This window comes from Opisthocomus hoazin, chromosome 3 (assembly GCF_030867145.1).
Source record: "Opisthocomus hoazin isolate bOpiHoa1 chromosome 3, bOpiHoa1.hap1, whole genome shotgun sequence".
Lineage (NCBI taxonomy): Eukaryota > Metazoa > Chordata > Aves > Opisthocomiformes > Opisthocomidae > Opisthocomus > Opisthocomus hoazin.
In genome coordinates, this window is record NC_134416.1 from 70,562,456 (window position 1) to 70,577,777 (window position 15,322).

General features: G+C 40.7%; 1 protein-coding gene across 1 annotated transcript in view; it reads left to right on the forward strand.

Annotated features, from left to right (window-relative positions):
* NR4A3 (nuclear receptor subfamily 4 group A member 3) overlaps positions 1 to 14,705 on the forward strand; it is a 29,309-nt gene extending 14,604 nt beyond the window's left edge. The window contains exons 6-8 of the mRNA XM_075416615.1: positions 462 to 661; positions 1,893 to 2,071; positions 11,742 to 14,705. Of these exons, the coding sequence (XP_075272730.1) occupies positions 462 to 661; positions 1,893 to 2,071; positions 11,742 to 12,004 (642 nt within the window). The 3' untranslated portion in view covers positions 12,005 to 14,705. The remainder of the gene's footprint in view (positions 1 to 461; positions 662 to 1,892; positions 2,072 to 11,741) is intronic.
* The last annotated feature ends 617 nt before the right edge of the window (positions 14,706 to 15,322 follow it).

Here is a 15,322-nt window from a genome sequence, read left to right on the forward strand (position 1 = left end):
TTATCGTACATGTCTCTATCACTGTCAGATAAAATGCAGTTAGAGAGGTTTTGGAAGAAATCTGCATTTTGGACATACTGAGACAAATTCATCAATGGGAAAAATATTGAATTGTAGTAAGTTAAATAATATTCCTCTTCTAGTGTGACGGAAATTATCCTACCCACCAGTTTTCTGTTTCTGTTTACTAATAGCACATAGGTACTTGTGATAAGTATTATATTTTATTTATAAATTTTAAATGGTTTCTGCATGTGTGGAAATATTTTTGCAATATACCTCTGAATAGCAAAATGCCTCTAGGTAGCCAAATAGGTAGATGGATGTAGACCTACTATTATGCCTTTGATAATTATACCAGCTTTGCCACAGAAGGAAATGTTGTCGGGCAAGTTATGCCGTATGTTTCACAGAATGCCCTTAAATGCGTGTAACGTTGCTTTCTGTGGCTTTCATTTTAGTACTGTTCCACTGATCAGGCTGCTGCAGGCACAGATGCAGAACATGTACAACAGTTCTATAATCTTCTGACTGCCTCCGTTGACATAACTAGAGGCTGGGCAGAAAAAATCCCAGGATTTACTGACCTCCCAAAAGAAGATCAGACATTACTCATAGAATCAGCTTTTTTGGAGCTGTTTGTACTAAGACTCTCCATCAGGTAACTATTTATTTCATTTCCTCTTAAGCTGATGTGAAAAATCATCCATCTAAATATTTTTAAGGAATAAATATGGTGATGTCTTTGAATATTGTCAGTTGTACCCAAAACCCCACAAAACATCAGCAATGTCGTCATCCAAAGAATATGGTGTTTGATTTGTTTTATGCTGCAGAAAAAAACAAGAAAGTGATTTAAAAAGAGAGCTCACTCTCACTAGTCTCACTAGTCACTCATTAGTCTCACTAATGTCCTCCTTTTTGTTTGATATACCCCATCCTCTTCTTCCATAGTCATGGAAATTGATCCTCAGGTACTGTTTGAGCAAGTTTGCTTCATACTCAACAGTGTAAACTGTAGAAAAGCACCTTCAGTATGAAAGCTTTTTCCTTTTCCCCCGTCTTTTGCACATGCACATCTTTGTTGTCTCTTTTGGGGACGAAGAAGATTTTAAATCTTTTTCAGATTGTTTTTCTTCTTAATACCAAGTCATTTAATAGAGTGAGATGCTATTTATCAGTCTGGCACCGGTTAAGACACTTTACTAAAAACACTTTCAGGGATGGGGATATTCCAAACTGGTGATTTGAATTATGCCCTTGTTTCTTTAGGTTGAAAATGACTTTTGCATGCGTTTTTTAACAGGGATATTGGCAATGGGGAGGGGAAGGAGAGGAGAGCTTGGCTGTAATATCTCTCTTACACACAGGTTTTCATATAAAAGAGTTTATGATGTTACATGTATTGTGGTGCATTGTTGCATGCATTTTCCACTGGTTTTTCCTTATCCATTTTTTACAATCTGAAAAATGCAGATGAAACTAAGGAAATGCTGAGAGTTGCAGAATCTCTTCTTTCCCCAGTTTTTATTAGTTTTGTATTTCAAAATGCACTCACTTAGTATTCCTTTGGTTCAAACATACAATATTTAATGTAAAATGTCTTCTCTGTTTATGCCTTTGGGCAGGACCAAAATCTTAACTAATTAGGCAGTCTACACCACATGCTACAGCTAACCTCAGGCTTATAAGTCTACCAAGTAAGCAATCATAGAAGCTTGTTTGTTGCACTGTGGCCCCAAGGGAGAAGCATATTGTCAAACGTGAATGCCCACATATGTCTCAGGATAATATGCTTGGGATTTTAAATGACAGACACTTCAATACTGGTTATGCATTTTGCTGTAAAGTAGAAAATGCGTTTAAAATTTTTTCAATTATTTTCATTTGAGGTCTGATACTGCTGAGGACAAGTTTGTATTCTGCAATGGACTCGTGCTTCATAGACTTCAGTGCCTTCGTGGATTTGGGGAGTGGCTCAACTCTATTAAAGACTTTTCCTTAAACTTAAAGAGCCTTAACCTTGATATCCCAGCCTTAGCAAGTTTATCAGCTCTAACTATGATTACAGGTAAGTGCTCCTTTATTAACAGAAAACTTCAGACTCCAGTGCTTTGCTTTAATGTAGATTCAAGCAATTTCAGTTAACTTGGCTACATTCAGGATAAAGTGAGTATGATATTTAAGCATTGGAATGACCATACTGAAACTGTGGACTAACATTAGGCTATAAGATAGCCCTACTAAAATGTAATCTGACTCTCTCGCTTCACGGTTTCATTGCTTTCTTGGAATAGCTTCTAAAAAGCAAGCTGCTTCCAAGCAAATTGTGTAGCTCCTACAAAGATGTTCAAAATACTTGCTGAATTCCGAGAAAAGCCTAATGAAATGACCAGAGCTAGGTCTTCTGTGTAGGAATGCTAGTATCGAGGTAGCTTGAGAGCCAGAAGCCATACAGCTGGTAGAGCTCATCTCTGAGCAAGATAGCTAGACCAGAAGGAGTGCTTCGTGAGGGCAGGCAGGCTGCTTGTGGTAGCCAAGCTACTGTAGGTATTCCGTGTACTGCTTTTCTGAGAGAGAAAATCAGAGAATAGTATTAAAAAAATCATTTTCTGCAGTTGTACAAAGGTTTTTGGGTGTGCATGTGACCATATCACCCTTTCTGCTTGCTGGGGCGAACAGCAGGAAACTAAGGTCAGAATCTGCCAAATCTGGCCAGGAAGTACAAAACGGGGGAGCATGACCTTATAAAGTGTAATTTCCTCGTTCCTGAAACAACAAAGCCCCTCAAAGTACTAACTGCATACCTTGGGCTTCTTGCGATTGAAGAGGCATGGCTGGTGGAAGCAGGAAGGGTTGGGAGTCTGACAGCCACACAGCAGAAGTCAGAGCAGCAGTCATCTCCACAGAGAGCCCCACGCTCATTTCCGAAAAGCTGGTAGTGTACAGGTGCAACTGTGCTGTCAGTGTGAGACAGGGCTTCAGCGGGATCTTCCCAGGGATGCTATAAACTCCACTGGGATGGATATTGATTTCCTTCTGCATTTCAGGCATCCACCAGTTTGCAGGTGGTGGCCTCAACAATATCAGCTGCAGTCTTCATTTTACCCGGGATGAGATGATGCTAGGGAAACACTGAGATAAAACGCTCAATAGCAAATATAAAAACTAAAATTGGGCAATTCTTGCTGACATTTGTGGGCCCAAGATTTTGGCTTCAGGGTTTGCGTGCTATGCTTCCTTCCTGCATTTTGGTGATGGGTTAGTGTATACATGTAACTCTGTGTTTTCTCAAGAAAAGTATTTTCAGGTTTTTTGATGAATTTCTGTTCATTTCTTCTGCACTTGGAAAGGGTACTTTAAGGTCCAGATTCTAGTTTCCTTGATAAAATGCTTAACTCCAGAATAACTCATTGGAGTTGCTTTGTTCTGTATGAAAATTTTTCAAAATGAGTGATACGTTAAAGTGAGAAAGAACATTCCCAACTTATTTTTTCATTCCTATATATAAACATCCACTGACATGTGTTCATGCATACTTACATATATGTATTATAAATACATATATATGTGTGTGTATATACATACTTATATACATATATAATGTATATATGTATGTGTATGCGTTTAGATATCTATAAATCAAGGACAGATGCTGTCTCTCTCCATATATATTTACATATAGGCTTATATGCTCACAGATATATATATATACAGCACATATCACTGATTTAGATTATTTACTATATATTGGATATGTCTTTTTTTAGATGGACACAGATAGCTTGTTCTTGATCTTCCTGACAACTGAGAGGATGTAGGTCGATGAACAGGATCCTCAGCAAGCTGTCGAAGTGAATGTAGAAAAATCTATTGCATAGGAAGAAAAGTTATTCTCCTTACAAACCCATGCCCTGTTTTAGCATGATAATTCTTTATTCAGTTAGATGCTGTTTGCTTGCCCTTACATAAAGAGTCAAAGCCTAAGATATTTAGTCAAAATAGCTTTTAATTGATAATGCCCCACATTTCTTCCTTTCCTTGATAATAACACTTTCAGGAGTTGGCTATATTGTGCTGGTCTTCCAAAAATTTCTAAACAGATGGAAGTAACTGCTGCCTTTAAAAGGAGAGCATTTCTGTCCATAAAAGCTTTATTTCTTTCTGTATTTGTCAAGCTTTTCTTGATTTTCTCACTTGTATGAGATGATGCTTTAAATTAATGTAATTTTGTGCTTATTGTTTTATTTCATGAGGCCAGTATATCTCTGCTGATTTGCTCTTAAGGACAGAGTATGCTTTCATGCGATATAGATTAGACCAAAGCTCCTCTTTGGAGTGATTTGTATTCACAGGTTTCAGATCTCCAAGGGCAGCTAGCCAAGTTAGGGACTCAGACAGAAATTTGGTCCCCTGAAAACGGATGGTATTGTATAATGATAAGTGATATTAAAAAAAAAACTGGAAGAGGAAATCAGGTATTTAGGACTAAGAGAGCACTACAGCACAGAATGCTGGTGGGCAGGGTTCTTTTGAGACTTTTTCAGTGATAGTATATTGAAATTTTATGTTCAGGAAAGCCTTGAGATATGCCTCTGGAAGGGCATCCCGTGAGAAATGGCTTCTTGTCTTCTGCCCGCAGCTGGAGTATGACAAGCCATGTGCTGGTTTTCAGCTACTCCCGTGAAAAGAGAAGAAATAATAAAGATAAATTTTGGAAATCTGAAATCCATTGAACATTTTTAAGCATTGTTTTGAGGCTTGGCTTAGATCTAAGTGGGTGTTTTAGGTGCCATTCTTTATCCCTGGAGAAAATACTCTTCTCTCCTGTAGTGGACTGTTGGAGGCAATGGGTAGCTAGCAAAACCTGGTTCAAGCCCTTGCTGTGAGTCAGAGCAGGGGAGAGTGACCTTTGCCAGGAACATAGGATATCCGACAATTGAGCGTCACTGTCTTTTGTCTTGAGGCCATTTGACATCTTTCGCAGGCTGCAGAAGGGCTGTTGTGTAGGATGATCTGGGGACAAGCTGGTGCTCAGAGGGACACCCAAGGCCCAGTCTCTGGTCTGATTCCAACAGGAAGAGAATCTGACCGTGAATCTCCCATGTCCCAGATGGATATCCATGTCATTGGGTTGCAAGATAGGAAGAAGCAAGAAAGCTCTGGTTTGTGAATCGAGTTGTTTGCTTTTATTAGCAACACTGCAAAACCGAAACGCTGGCTTGAGCAAAATTTTCTTCATTATTACGCAAATTCCTCCAGTTCTTATTTTGCATTAGTCAACTTTTCATGAGTTGATATTCAACCAAAGAAAGAAAAAGACAAGAAGGCGGTGTTCTGTAATAGTCATAGCTTGTTTTGATACTGTACAGCCTCTTAGGTAGCACCAAATTCAAGAATTGTCTCTCCGGGTAAAGATAAACGCTCCTAGAAATAAAGACCTGTTTGTTCTTGATTTCATGAGTGCTCTCCATAGCCCAAACAGAGACGTGCTCTTAGAAAACAAACCCTCTTGTATTTTAGTCATTGGCAGTATTGCTGACGGAGATAAGTAAGAGATGTTGCTACTCTCTTTCACGTGTTCTCCCTCTGTTCTGCAAGAGTGACAGGGAGAACTAACATCTCTCCCAGTGAAGGAAGAGGGAATATGTGTAAAAAAATAGTGTTGGAGACTAGAAGACATTCCTCTGTTCCCAGTGTCCCAAGATACTGAAGGCTGTTCTCACGTTTTGGGATGTCAAATCTGCTCCCCGGTAACAGCCCTGGTAGCTCCAGTGCCCTTTAACTGACCCTGCTGACTTGTCTGGAGCTGCAAAGCTCCACGTCCTATCTTAACCAGAGCTGCAAGTCGCAGCATCGAATGCATGGTTATGGGCATATGTGACCATTTGCTCTGTTTAGTAATTTTGAAGAGAATGGCAGGAGACTTAGTGAGTATCACAATACTGAGTATTCTAATTCACTGCTTGCTTTGAGTAAAACGAAAGATATGCACAACATAAAATAAACAGGAAAAAATTTTGTAATATTTTGCATTGTATAATCCATTAGAAAATCCATATACTTGTGCTTTTTCTGTTTATTTTATGTTTCCTGGGAATTTGCAGTATGTTGCCTAGCAGGAAAAGCATCGTGTTAGATTGCTGCTGAATTTTCAAGTCCTTTCAGGTAGGACATCAGCTTGAAAGAGCACTGAGAATGAAAGAAGTGACATCTGGTTTATTGTGGGTGGCTTGCAAATAGTTAACTTAAAACTCTGCAATGCCAAAACACATCTTTTTTTCTTTAAAGTACTCCTTTAGGATCTTCCTCTCTATGTCTCTCTTCTCTTTTTTAACTTCCTTCAGTTGGTTAAGAAGGGCTGGACACAACTTCCTGCAGAGCACACCAGCAGCACTCTAAGCATCAGCCAGAAGAAAGTAGTTAGGAACCACCACGTGACACTCACCCAACATCCCCGTGAAAGCAAGAAATGAGTTCTGTCCTGGTCTTTTTCTCTGGATTGCTTATTTTGTTGGGATGTAGGATCTCATGAGCTAAAGAAGAGTGCCAATGTGGAAAGACAAAGCTGGTCATCTCAGGACAAGTTCTGTCCTTGGTTCCACATGGACGGTTTCTGTCAGTTCAGTGTGTTGCATGGACGACAAGTGTTCCTGCGCAACCACTCCGTGCTGGACTAGATAGTATTGATGATGAAGCTTTGCAGAGTGGACCAGATATTAGACTCAGCCTATTCTTGAAAATGCTTGCTTAACTCCCCAAATGGCTGTTTATAGTGCTCTGCTTTACAGTTTTCCTAACAGTGTCAAAATACAAAGATTGAGACTCCAATGCAGATCATCTCAAGGGCACACTCTAATTTAGCCTCAGATTTCTGCCTGCTCTAAAACTGCTAGTGTTTTCTCTCTCGCTCTCTTGTTGATTCTCTTTTCCTCTCTGCTTCTTCCTTTCTCTATCCACGTCAAAATATTATTGTTTTGCCCACTTGACACTCTCAGTGGGATTCTGCCGAGTACAGAGCATTGTAGCCCTCATTCAGCCAAGCTCTTTTCATCATATGTTTTATTTTAAGTGTGTTACAGACCAGCCCAGAGCCACTGTATATATTTGGCTTATTCACACTCTTAATGCTTTGTTAGACTGGCACCAGAACATTGAAGAATATTGTGAGGTTTCAATTAAGTATGAGTTTGTGTTTGTTTTCCTGCTGTTGGGCTTTCTGTTCCAGTTTACAAACACAATTTTTAGCACCATCAGTCATACCAAGAAATAGTAAGGAGTCCGGTCTGCCTGAAAGGGGTCTGCCTGCTGCAGTTCCCTTCTGAACAGGGATTTGTCCAGCTTCCCTGCAGAAGGGAGGCTCACCTACTCTTCAGCAGCAGATATCCTTCAGTCCTGTTGCCAGGATCCTCCGGAGTGGGTGCTTCGTGTGCTGGGTCTACACACAAGCAGGTGGCAGACTGGAGGAGTGTAGGAGAGCCAGTTATAAAAAAAAAAAACAAACCACCAAACCCTCCAGATTGCATTGTCTGCCTTCCCCCCTGTCACTTTGCTGAGGGAAATACTGTCAGCGTCGAAGTGAAGGACTCACTCCTCCTTCTCCCCTCCCACCTTTTTGCTGAGGCAAGAACTCTTTTCTCCTACAGCAACCAGCGGCTTCTGTGCTACGTTGTGGTTTTCTTAAAGGAGGGAGCAAACTGTGATGTCCTGCGTGGTCATTCAGCTCATCTGGCTTTAGGTACCTTGTATGGCTGATGGAGAAATACAGGACACCTACAGAAGACGATTCATCCACCCAGAATCTGAATCGTCTTCTAAAAATGCCCATCCTCTCACTGATGCTAGGAGGAGCTCAAGAAGCCTGCACTCCTAGCTTGGGCACCCCTGTGAAGTGCCCAAGGGTTAGGCAGGATGAATATGGGCCAGACTGCAACAGGAAAGGAGACTCTTGGAGCTGCCGAGTCACAATCTTGCTGTGCGACAGAGCATGCCCGAGACAAGCAGAAAGCTGCAGGCAGCCGAGCCTCAGGTTTCTTTAAGTTATAGAAGGGGAAGAGGATTGTGAAGGGGGAAGAGAAAATCAGATAACTATTGAAACTGAGACAATCAAGAGGCCTATTTTAAGTCTGCAGCATAAATCTGTCGCATTTCTGATTGGGCTGACGCCTCAGAATCAATTAAGGCTGAAACCGACCCACCCTGACACAGACGCAGAGCCCGAGGGTCTTTGAGGTACCCAAGGCCTTTGAAATCCTTGCTCTTTTTGAGAGGTGTTTCTCATAAAGGTGGCACTCAGTCTGCCTAGCCCTGGCGTAACCTACCCCGCGGCAGAGATTAGGGACGCAAGGACTAGCACAGCTGGTGACGGGTTTTCCTGCTCTTTTACTTTCTTCCTATCAGATTTTTGCTGATCAGCGTAATTATAGCACAGAATCGCACTGAGATTCCTGGGAAAAGGAGAAAGGTGTAAAATACTTGCCGTGTTCAGTTTGCCAGGATGAGCTGCTAAGTTTGCAGAGCTTTAGAGGCAAGACTTCCGATGAATCATTTTGACAGGCTTATGGAGAGCATCTTTGCTGTAAATCACCATTTTTCTTGCAAAAACCAATGGTATCCTAAAACATAAGTCTGAGAAATCCTATATTCCCTATACTCAGTGCCTTTTTAATTGTCATTATAAGAAAGTCTAAATACAATAATATTTACACACCTCCTCAATCAGTTAGAGAAAATCTATCGGTTTTGACTAGCTGTCCTTCTTGGGATAAATCTCGGCCTTATCATTCCCGTGTGGATAAGAACATCCTGTGGAAGACAGCACATGCTCAGAGGCCATCGGCTTCAGCACCAGCACACACACTTACTACAGGTGTCTTGTGCTGCTCCCTTTAGGTTGAGTAAGAAAGACTATGGGTCTTTTTTTGCCCAGATGAGACCGGTCATGTGGAAAAGGCAAGAAAACATGCTCCCTGCTATTTGAACCCTATTCAGTATAAATCTTTGAGTAAATTAGACCCAAGAATCCTCAAGTCTCCTGAAGAGAGAAGCTGTTTCTTACACTACTAGGTTCCCCAGAAGCTAGTTGGATACTGACACCAGGCACTGCCGTGGCAGTTTCAGTGTGTGCAGTGCCCTTTGCGAGCCAAAGGGCTTCCACATAGATGGCTTTGACTTTCTGTAGGTCCACAAGGGATGCCTTAGGGACTGGCGACTGAAAACCCCTTCTTCCAGTGAGGCAGTTCCAGTCATGAGGAATTACCTTTGTAGAGATTTGCAAGTAGCAAAGGGCACTGCGTGGCGATTCATGCAGGAGAGGACAGCCTGGTTTATCAAAGACTGCTTTAACATTGTAGCGCCAGAGAGCAGCTTAAGGACAGAATATCTCTTAATTCTGAATTTCCATGATTTTGTTATTTAAAGTAAGGCTGCTAATGTTATAATCTTTGCACATATCGTATTTTGCATCGATATATTTCATGGCTGGCCACCAAACACATGATTTGTTCATGAAACCTGCTGAACTTGTCAGTGTGAAACAAAGAGTGTTTAGTTCTGGCTGGAAATGTTAACAACATTGCTGTGTGCTCCAGAGCCAGAGATAATTTTCCATACTCTGCAGCAAGGTACGCACCAGCTGAGGCACTGGTTTAAAAATGTGCTCTGCTAATTTGTAGTCAAGTTTTAGATCCAGTCCAGTATTTCAGCTCCCTGGATCTATAAAGATATCTTCACTTACACAGCCAGGAAACAACCTCAAAACAGATTAAAAGATGAGAACTCTTCAAAGACTGAAAGATTAATTTAATGTCCTGCAGATTCTCTCAGTAGGCTAGTGGTAAATAAAAACACCCTACAGCTTTTAAAATCTCTATAAAATATTTATCGGCAAGATTTTTAATGGCAGAATCTGCCTAAGTATTTACTCTCACTAACTTGTATAGTTAAGACTTACATAATTATACTATACACCATTTACTGGAAAGGCTTTAAATATTCATTGAGTCCTCGTGTTCTAATGTAAACAAGGCACTTAGAATACCTAGGGTTTTTAATTCCTGCAAGGTGAAAAAGACGTCTGAAGCAGATGTTGCTGCTTGGCTGAGTGTTGCTCTGAAGCAACAGGGCAGATTGATGGCACTCAAATGACAGACCACAGTAGCTTCTGGCTGGAGATGTACATGTCTGCACATCTCTGATTCTGATCCCAAACTAGTGTTCTTCGGGAGCTAGCTCTGCCTAAGTACACAAAGTTGAAAAAAGCATAAAATGGGTGAGTGTCGGTGGAAAATCAGACCTTTACATTTCTGACTGCCTTCACTGAGTCCCATCTGTCTTACTGGTTTGTCAAGAACACCTAGCCAAAACAGGTGGTAAGGGGAGGCAGCGAGGAGCTTATGCACCCCGCTGCACCTTGCGCAGACATTGCGCCTGCTTCTGGAAGTGAAGGAAACTGTGCTCCTTCCACTGTTTGTTAGGGGCGGACAGAGAAAGTATCTATTGCCCGCTCCTTCTGGAGCAGAGGGACAAGGCTTGGGGGCAATGGGCACAATATGGCTCGTGGCTGCCAGGGATGGGAGAGAGGGGCAGGAAAGGCAGACGACTTCAGATGCATCAACCATGAGAACTGCCGCAATTACTCACTCCCCGCCTGCTGCTGTCACTGTTTCTGTATGTCTAGTTGGTTAAAATTAATTTAACCTGCATTTCCTTATACTGCCCTATCAGGTATTATTATTCTATTTCATGCGTAAATAGTTCTGACTTTGCTATTAAACAAGTTCTTGCTTACCTGTGAATTTCAACGTCAAAGGCAAATCAAAACATCACAAACCTATTTGTTCTGAAATGTTATATGAATTTATCCACTAAATCTTGACAGCAAACAGCACAAAATTATCTTTACCCATGTACCAGTAAAGAGCCTGCTTTTAATGAATCACAAATCTGATCCGTTCTACTTGTGCTTAAAGAACTGTGGATGCATTTACCACGGTTGTAGCATTTTAAAAAGCTATTCTAAAGGGGACGAACCCCAGCTCCCCTTCCTTTTAGGAACACTGAGGTTTTGGCGACGGATAACACAGCTGCCTGCTCACTTCAGGCATTGCTCACTCAAAGCGAAATAGTTAACTTCAACGCTTCTTTTATCTTAGACCTTTTAAAGATTAATAAACTAAAAAGCAGCAGCTGATCAAAATAACAAAGGGTGGTAAGGTGTCTTTAATTTCTTATAAGAGCATCTGCAAATTCCTGGTGGAATTCTAGGTCTGGCGCTGATGGAGCTGGCTAAGGATATCGATCGCCACTTGAATTCACTGAATAAATAATGGTTGCCATAGTTATTGAGCATTCACAACTGGTGGGGAAGCACGGAAATCTCCAAAACACCTCCTGTGACAGTTTTGCTGGAAAATCACCCAATTAATTCTGTCTCATATCATGAAAATTATGGGAGATAGGCAGGATGCTTGGACTCCTTGTACTAGAATTTCAACTGTAATTGAGCATCTCTGCCGCCTGTTTTAGCAGCTAAAGAGAGAAGGGCACTTGCTGTCTCCTATTTTGTGTGGCAGAAAGGGTAACTGACGTCGGATCACCCCAACTGGTCTGTGAAATCTTATGCTTTCAGAGCATTTTTTGCTTTGAGTGCTGGAGCATGGATTTGGGTTACACCAAAGAAGACGAGTTCTCTCAATTTGTGGTAGGGGTGCTGATGAGTTTTTTTTTCTCTCCCTTTGCAGAACGACATGGATTAAAAGAACCAAAGAAAGTGGAAGAGCTATGCAACAAGATCACAAGCAGTTTGAAAGATCACTTAACTTTCAGTTGCCAAAACAAAGGACAACCGCTTGAGTCTGCAGAGCCGAAGGTGCTGGGTGTTCTGGCTGACTTGCGTTCTCTCTGCACACTGGGACTGCAGCGCATCTTCTACCTGAAACTGGAAGATTTGGTGCCAGCCCCTTCCATTATCGACAGGCTGTTTCTGGACACCTTACCCTTCTGAGTCAAACCACCTTCCCGAAAGGCAGACGCCCACCAGAGCAGGCAAACGGATCGTGACTTACAGCTAACATTTCTGCCCTCACTTAACAGAAAAGCAGCTCCGGGTCTAAACTGAGGTCTTTTCTGGCGCTTTGTCCTTACAACCTGAGGCCTGAAACTTACTGGCTTACTGGTTTGGGGTTGTGTTCTTTTGTTTTCTTTTGTGTGATTTGGGTTTTTTAAATGGCTAATATGGCACTTTTGGACAATGCTATCCCAGCAGCAGTAAAAGGTTAACATGACTGTTTTAAATCTGTTGTTTAACACCTCATGGTATGTGAGGAAAAAAATGATAGAAGCTGTGTTTGAAAACAAGAACAGCAAATAGTTGTTTGCCAGGGTAGTATGTGTTTTGTGAGGAGACCTTTAGCATACTTCCTGCATCAAGGGCACATACATCAGCACAATCTAAACCAGAATCCACTTTTTTATCAAAGTACGTAGAATTGAACATTTCATACAAATCAAATATAGCAAAATGACAATGGCTGTTAGCTCCCATGTTCAAGTGCAATTTTCTGAAGTGCTGTCTTACTAAGTCTTGTTTATTAACTAATTTATTTTACTATGAAAACAAACGGAAGAAATCAAGGAGAAAATCACATGCACTAACTTACCTGACAGAGTTTTCCAAACTTGATTCCATGTAGCGTGACTTACTGACAAATGTATGTGGAAGACACGGGAGCAACTGTGGCTCAGTTGTTCCTCAGCTAAGGAAATCCGAGTAAGTAGTGACTGGAGCACACAGGGTCAGCATCAGGGATAGTTCGGTTTTAGACTTTTCACGTAAGCGACTAGTTATTAAACAGACAGAAGATGGTTTTCAAGAACAAGCAAGTCTTGTAAAATAGTATGAATGTAAGTGCTAGGAAGGATATAGTGGGCTGCGTTTAAACATTCCGTGTTCGTACTCCTTTTTGTATGTTTATACTGTTGATGCCATATTAATATGAGATAATTTGTTGCATAGTGTCTTTATTTGTATAAATGTTTGTATGCATGGTATATTGTAATGGCTTTGCCTGTATTTATTGCAATGACTGCCAGCTCATGGGAGCCCTGTTACACACGAGAACTAAATGGGGTGTTCACACTGACTCAGATGCACCAGTTGGAAAACTATATACATATATATAAGGTGTGTATATATATATGTATATACCTATATTTGTGTGCGTGTGTGTGTGCGCGTGTCTTTTTATTAACCATTTGTATATAAAATATCTGTCAAATCACAAGCAGAGTTATTTTACAGCCTATTTGCAGTGACTTCTAAGGCAGTACTGTTTAGCACTTTGATATTAAAATCTTGCTCATGTTTTGCTAAATTCAAATAATATTTAAAAAGTTTAGTTCTAAAAAACTTTATATGCACTGTATTAAGTCGAAATTTTGTTGATCATTTTGCTAAGGAAATTTTTGAATGTCAACCTGATGTCACTGTATCTTTTGTTAGCTTTAAACATTCTAGCTTTTGTCTTTTTTTAAACTATGCTGTTTATATGGAAATTAAATTATACAATCAAACAGATGCCAAAAGAATTGCCTAATTGCTGCAAAGGATAACCCAGATATCGAGTCACTGTATGGTTTTCAAATAGTAATCTGGTATTTTATCACTTACTATGTTTGGATGTGCTTTTATGAAAAAATTATTCTTATATCAAGATTTATAGTAGTGTCAATAGGGAAACAGACTTCTAATCACTATAGTTAATATTTCCAGTTTACCTGCAGATAATATTTGGAAAAGTATTGCTTTTTGTATTGACTTTTAAGCTTATGTGCAAACATAATAGCATAATTAAATATCAGAGAAGCTAATGTTTCTTGTAGGTTGCTGTAACAAGCCTGACCAGCAAGACAAATATATTTTGACTGAATTTGCTTTTGTATATACTAAATATATATATATACACGTATATATATATACACTCACACACATGTGCGCATACGAAAACATACAGACGCAGAATCTGAAAGTATGTTTACTTCTGTCTCCTTGTGTAAGACACAAGGTCCCTTGAGAAACGACTTTTATCTAGGGACAAATCCTGCCAGGTGCTGAGCACCAGATGAGGGCTTGCAGGCGCTTCTTGCGAGCGGGCCCTTACGAAGACTTTTCAGGCGAATCAGCATAGTACAGTAAAGTTGCTTTTTTGTTGAGCAAGGTTTATTTATTAAGTGGGATGTGAGTGGGAGGTAGCAGGTCCAGAGCCCCGCGTGAGATTTCACGTAGCCGGTGTCCTCCAGTCTTCCATAGGTAGTCTTAACTGTGATACTCTCCCAAATCCCGTCCTCTGTGGAATTGTCCTTCGTGTCAACTTCAACACACAGATTCATCCTAGAGTACAACCAGTGACAGGTCACAGTGGTAAAAGAAAGAGGTAATGCAGAATAAATCTACTACTTTTCTTAGAGCTCTCTCAGTGTGAACATGCCTTTGTCTAGGCAGAATTCAGGAATATATCAGGTGTTAAGGGAGAGTGCCTTGCTTTTATTTCAGACAGTGTTTCAAGAGTTTCTTCACTCCGCTAACTGCAGTACTTTTTTTCTTTTTTTTTTTTTTTGTTGGTGGTGTTAACCTGTGGGTTGAAAGAAATGCTCTTGTACATATACAATGTAAATTAAAATTATTAAATTGAATAACATTTTTTTCAGAGGCCCCATGTGTGTTGAATAAGTATGCTTAATTCTGTTAAAATCTGATGTGAATTTTCTATCATTTATAAAACATTAAAAAAATTGTCTACTTGAGTCTTAAAAGTGGAAAAATTGGTGAAGCATGCTTAAGAACACTGGCAATTTAATGGCTAGTCTTTCGATTAAAATAGCTTTCATATAAATACAGTAAGACCTGCAGTACCTGGGTATGCAATCTCAGTTAGAGATTGGGAGCTGGACCACAGCTGTCCCAGAGGCTGAACTACCTGGGGATGAGAGCAGAGAGACCACCTGCCCCTCGCTGTACTTCTCCTCCATGCCGGGAAGAGACGGTAATGATCTCACAGCCGATGACAGCCACAAGGGAGGGAGGGGATGGCTGTAGGGCTCGTGGTCCCATTGCCCCTATGCCTGGCTAGAAACAGGACACAGTTCCGATCCCATCTTCTGCCCCTTTGTGCCTGGTAGAACATCCTTCCAGCAGGCACCTGCAGCATTTTCTTTAAATGTGCCTCCAGTTCCTCTCCTTGCCATGCCTTTGCTTTGCAGGAGGGATCGCTTATCCCCTGCCAGACCAAACTGTTTGGCTACAAATGCATTTTCTACAAATGCA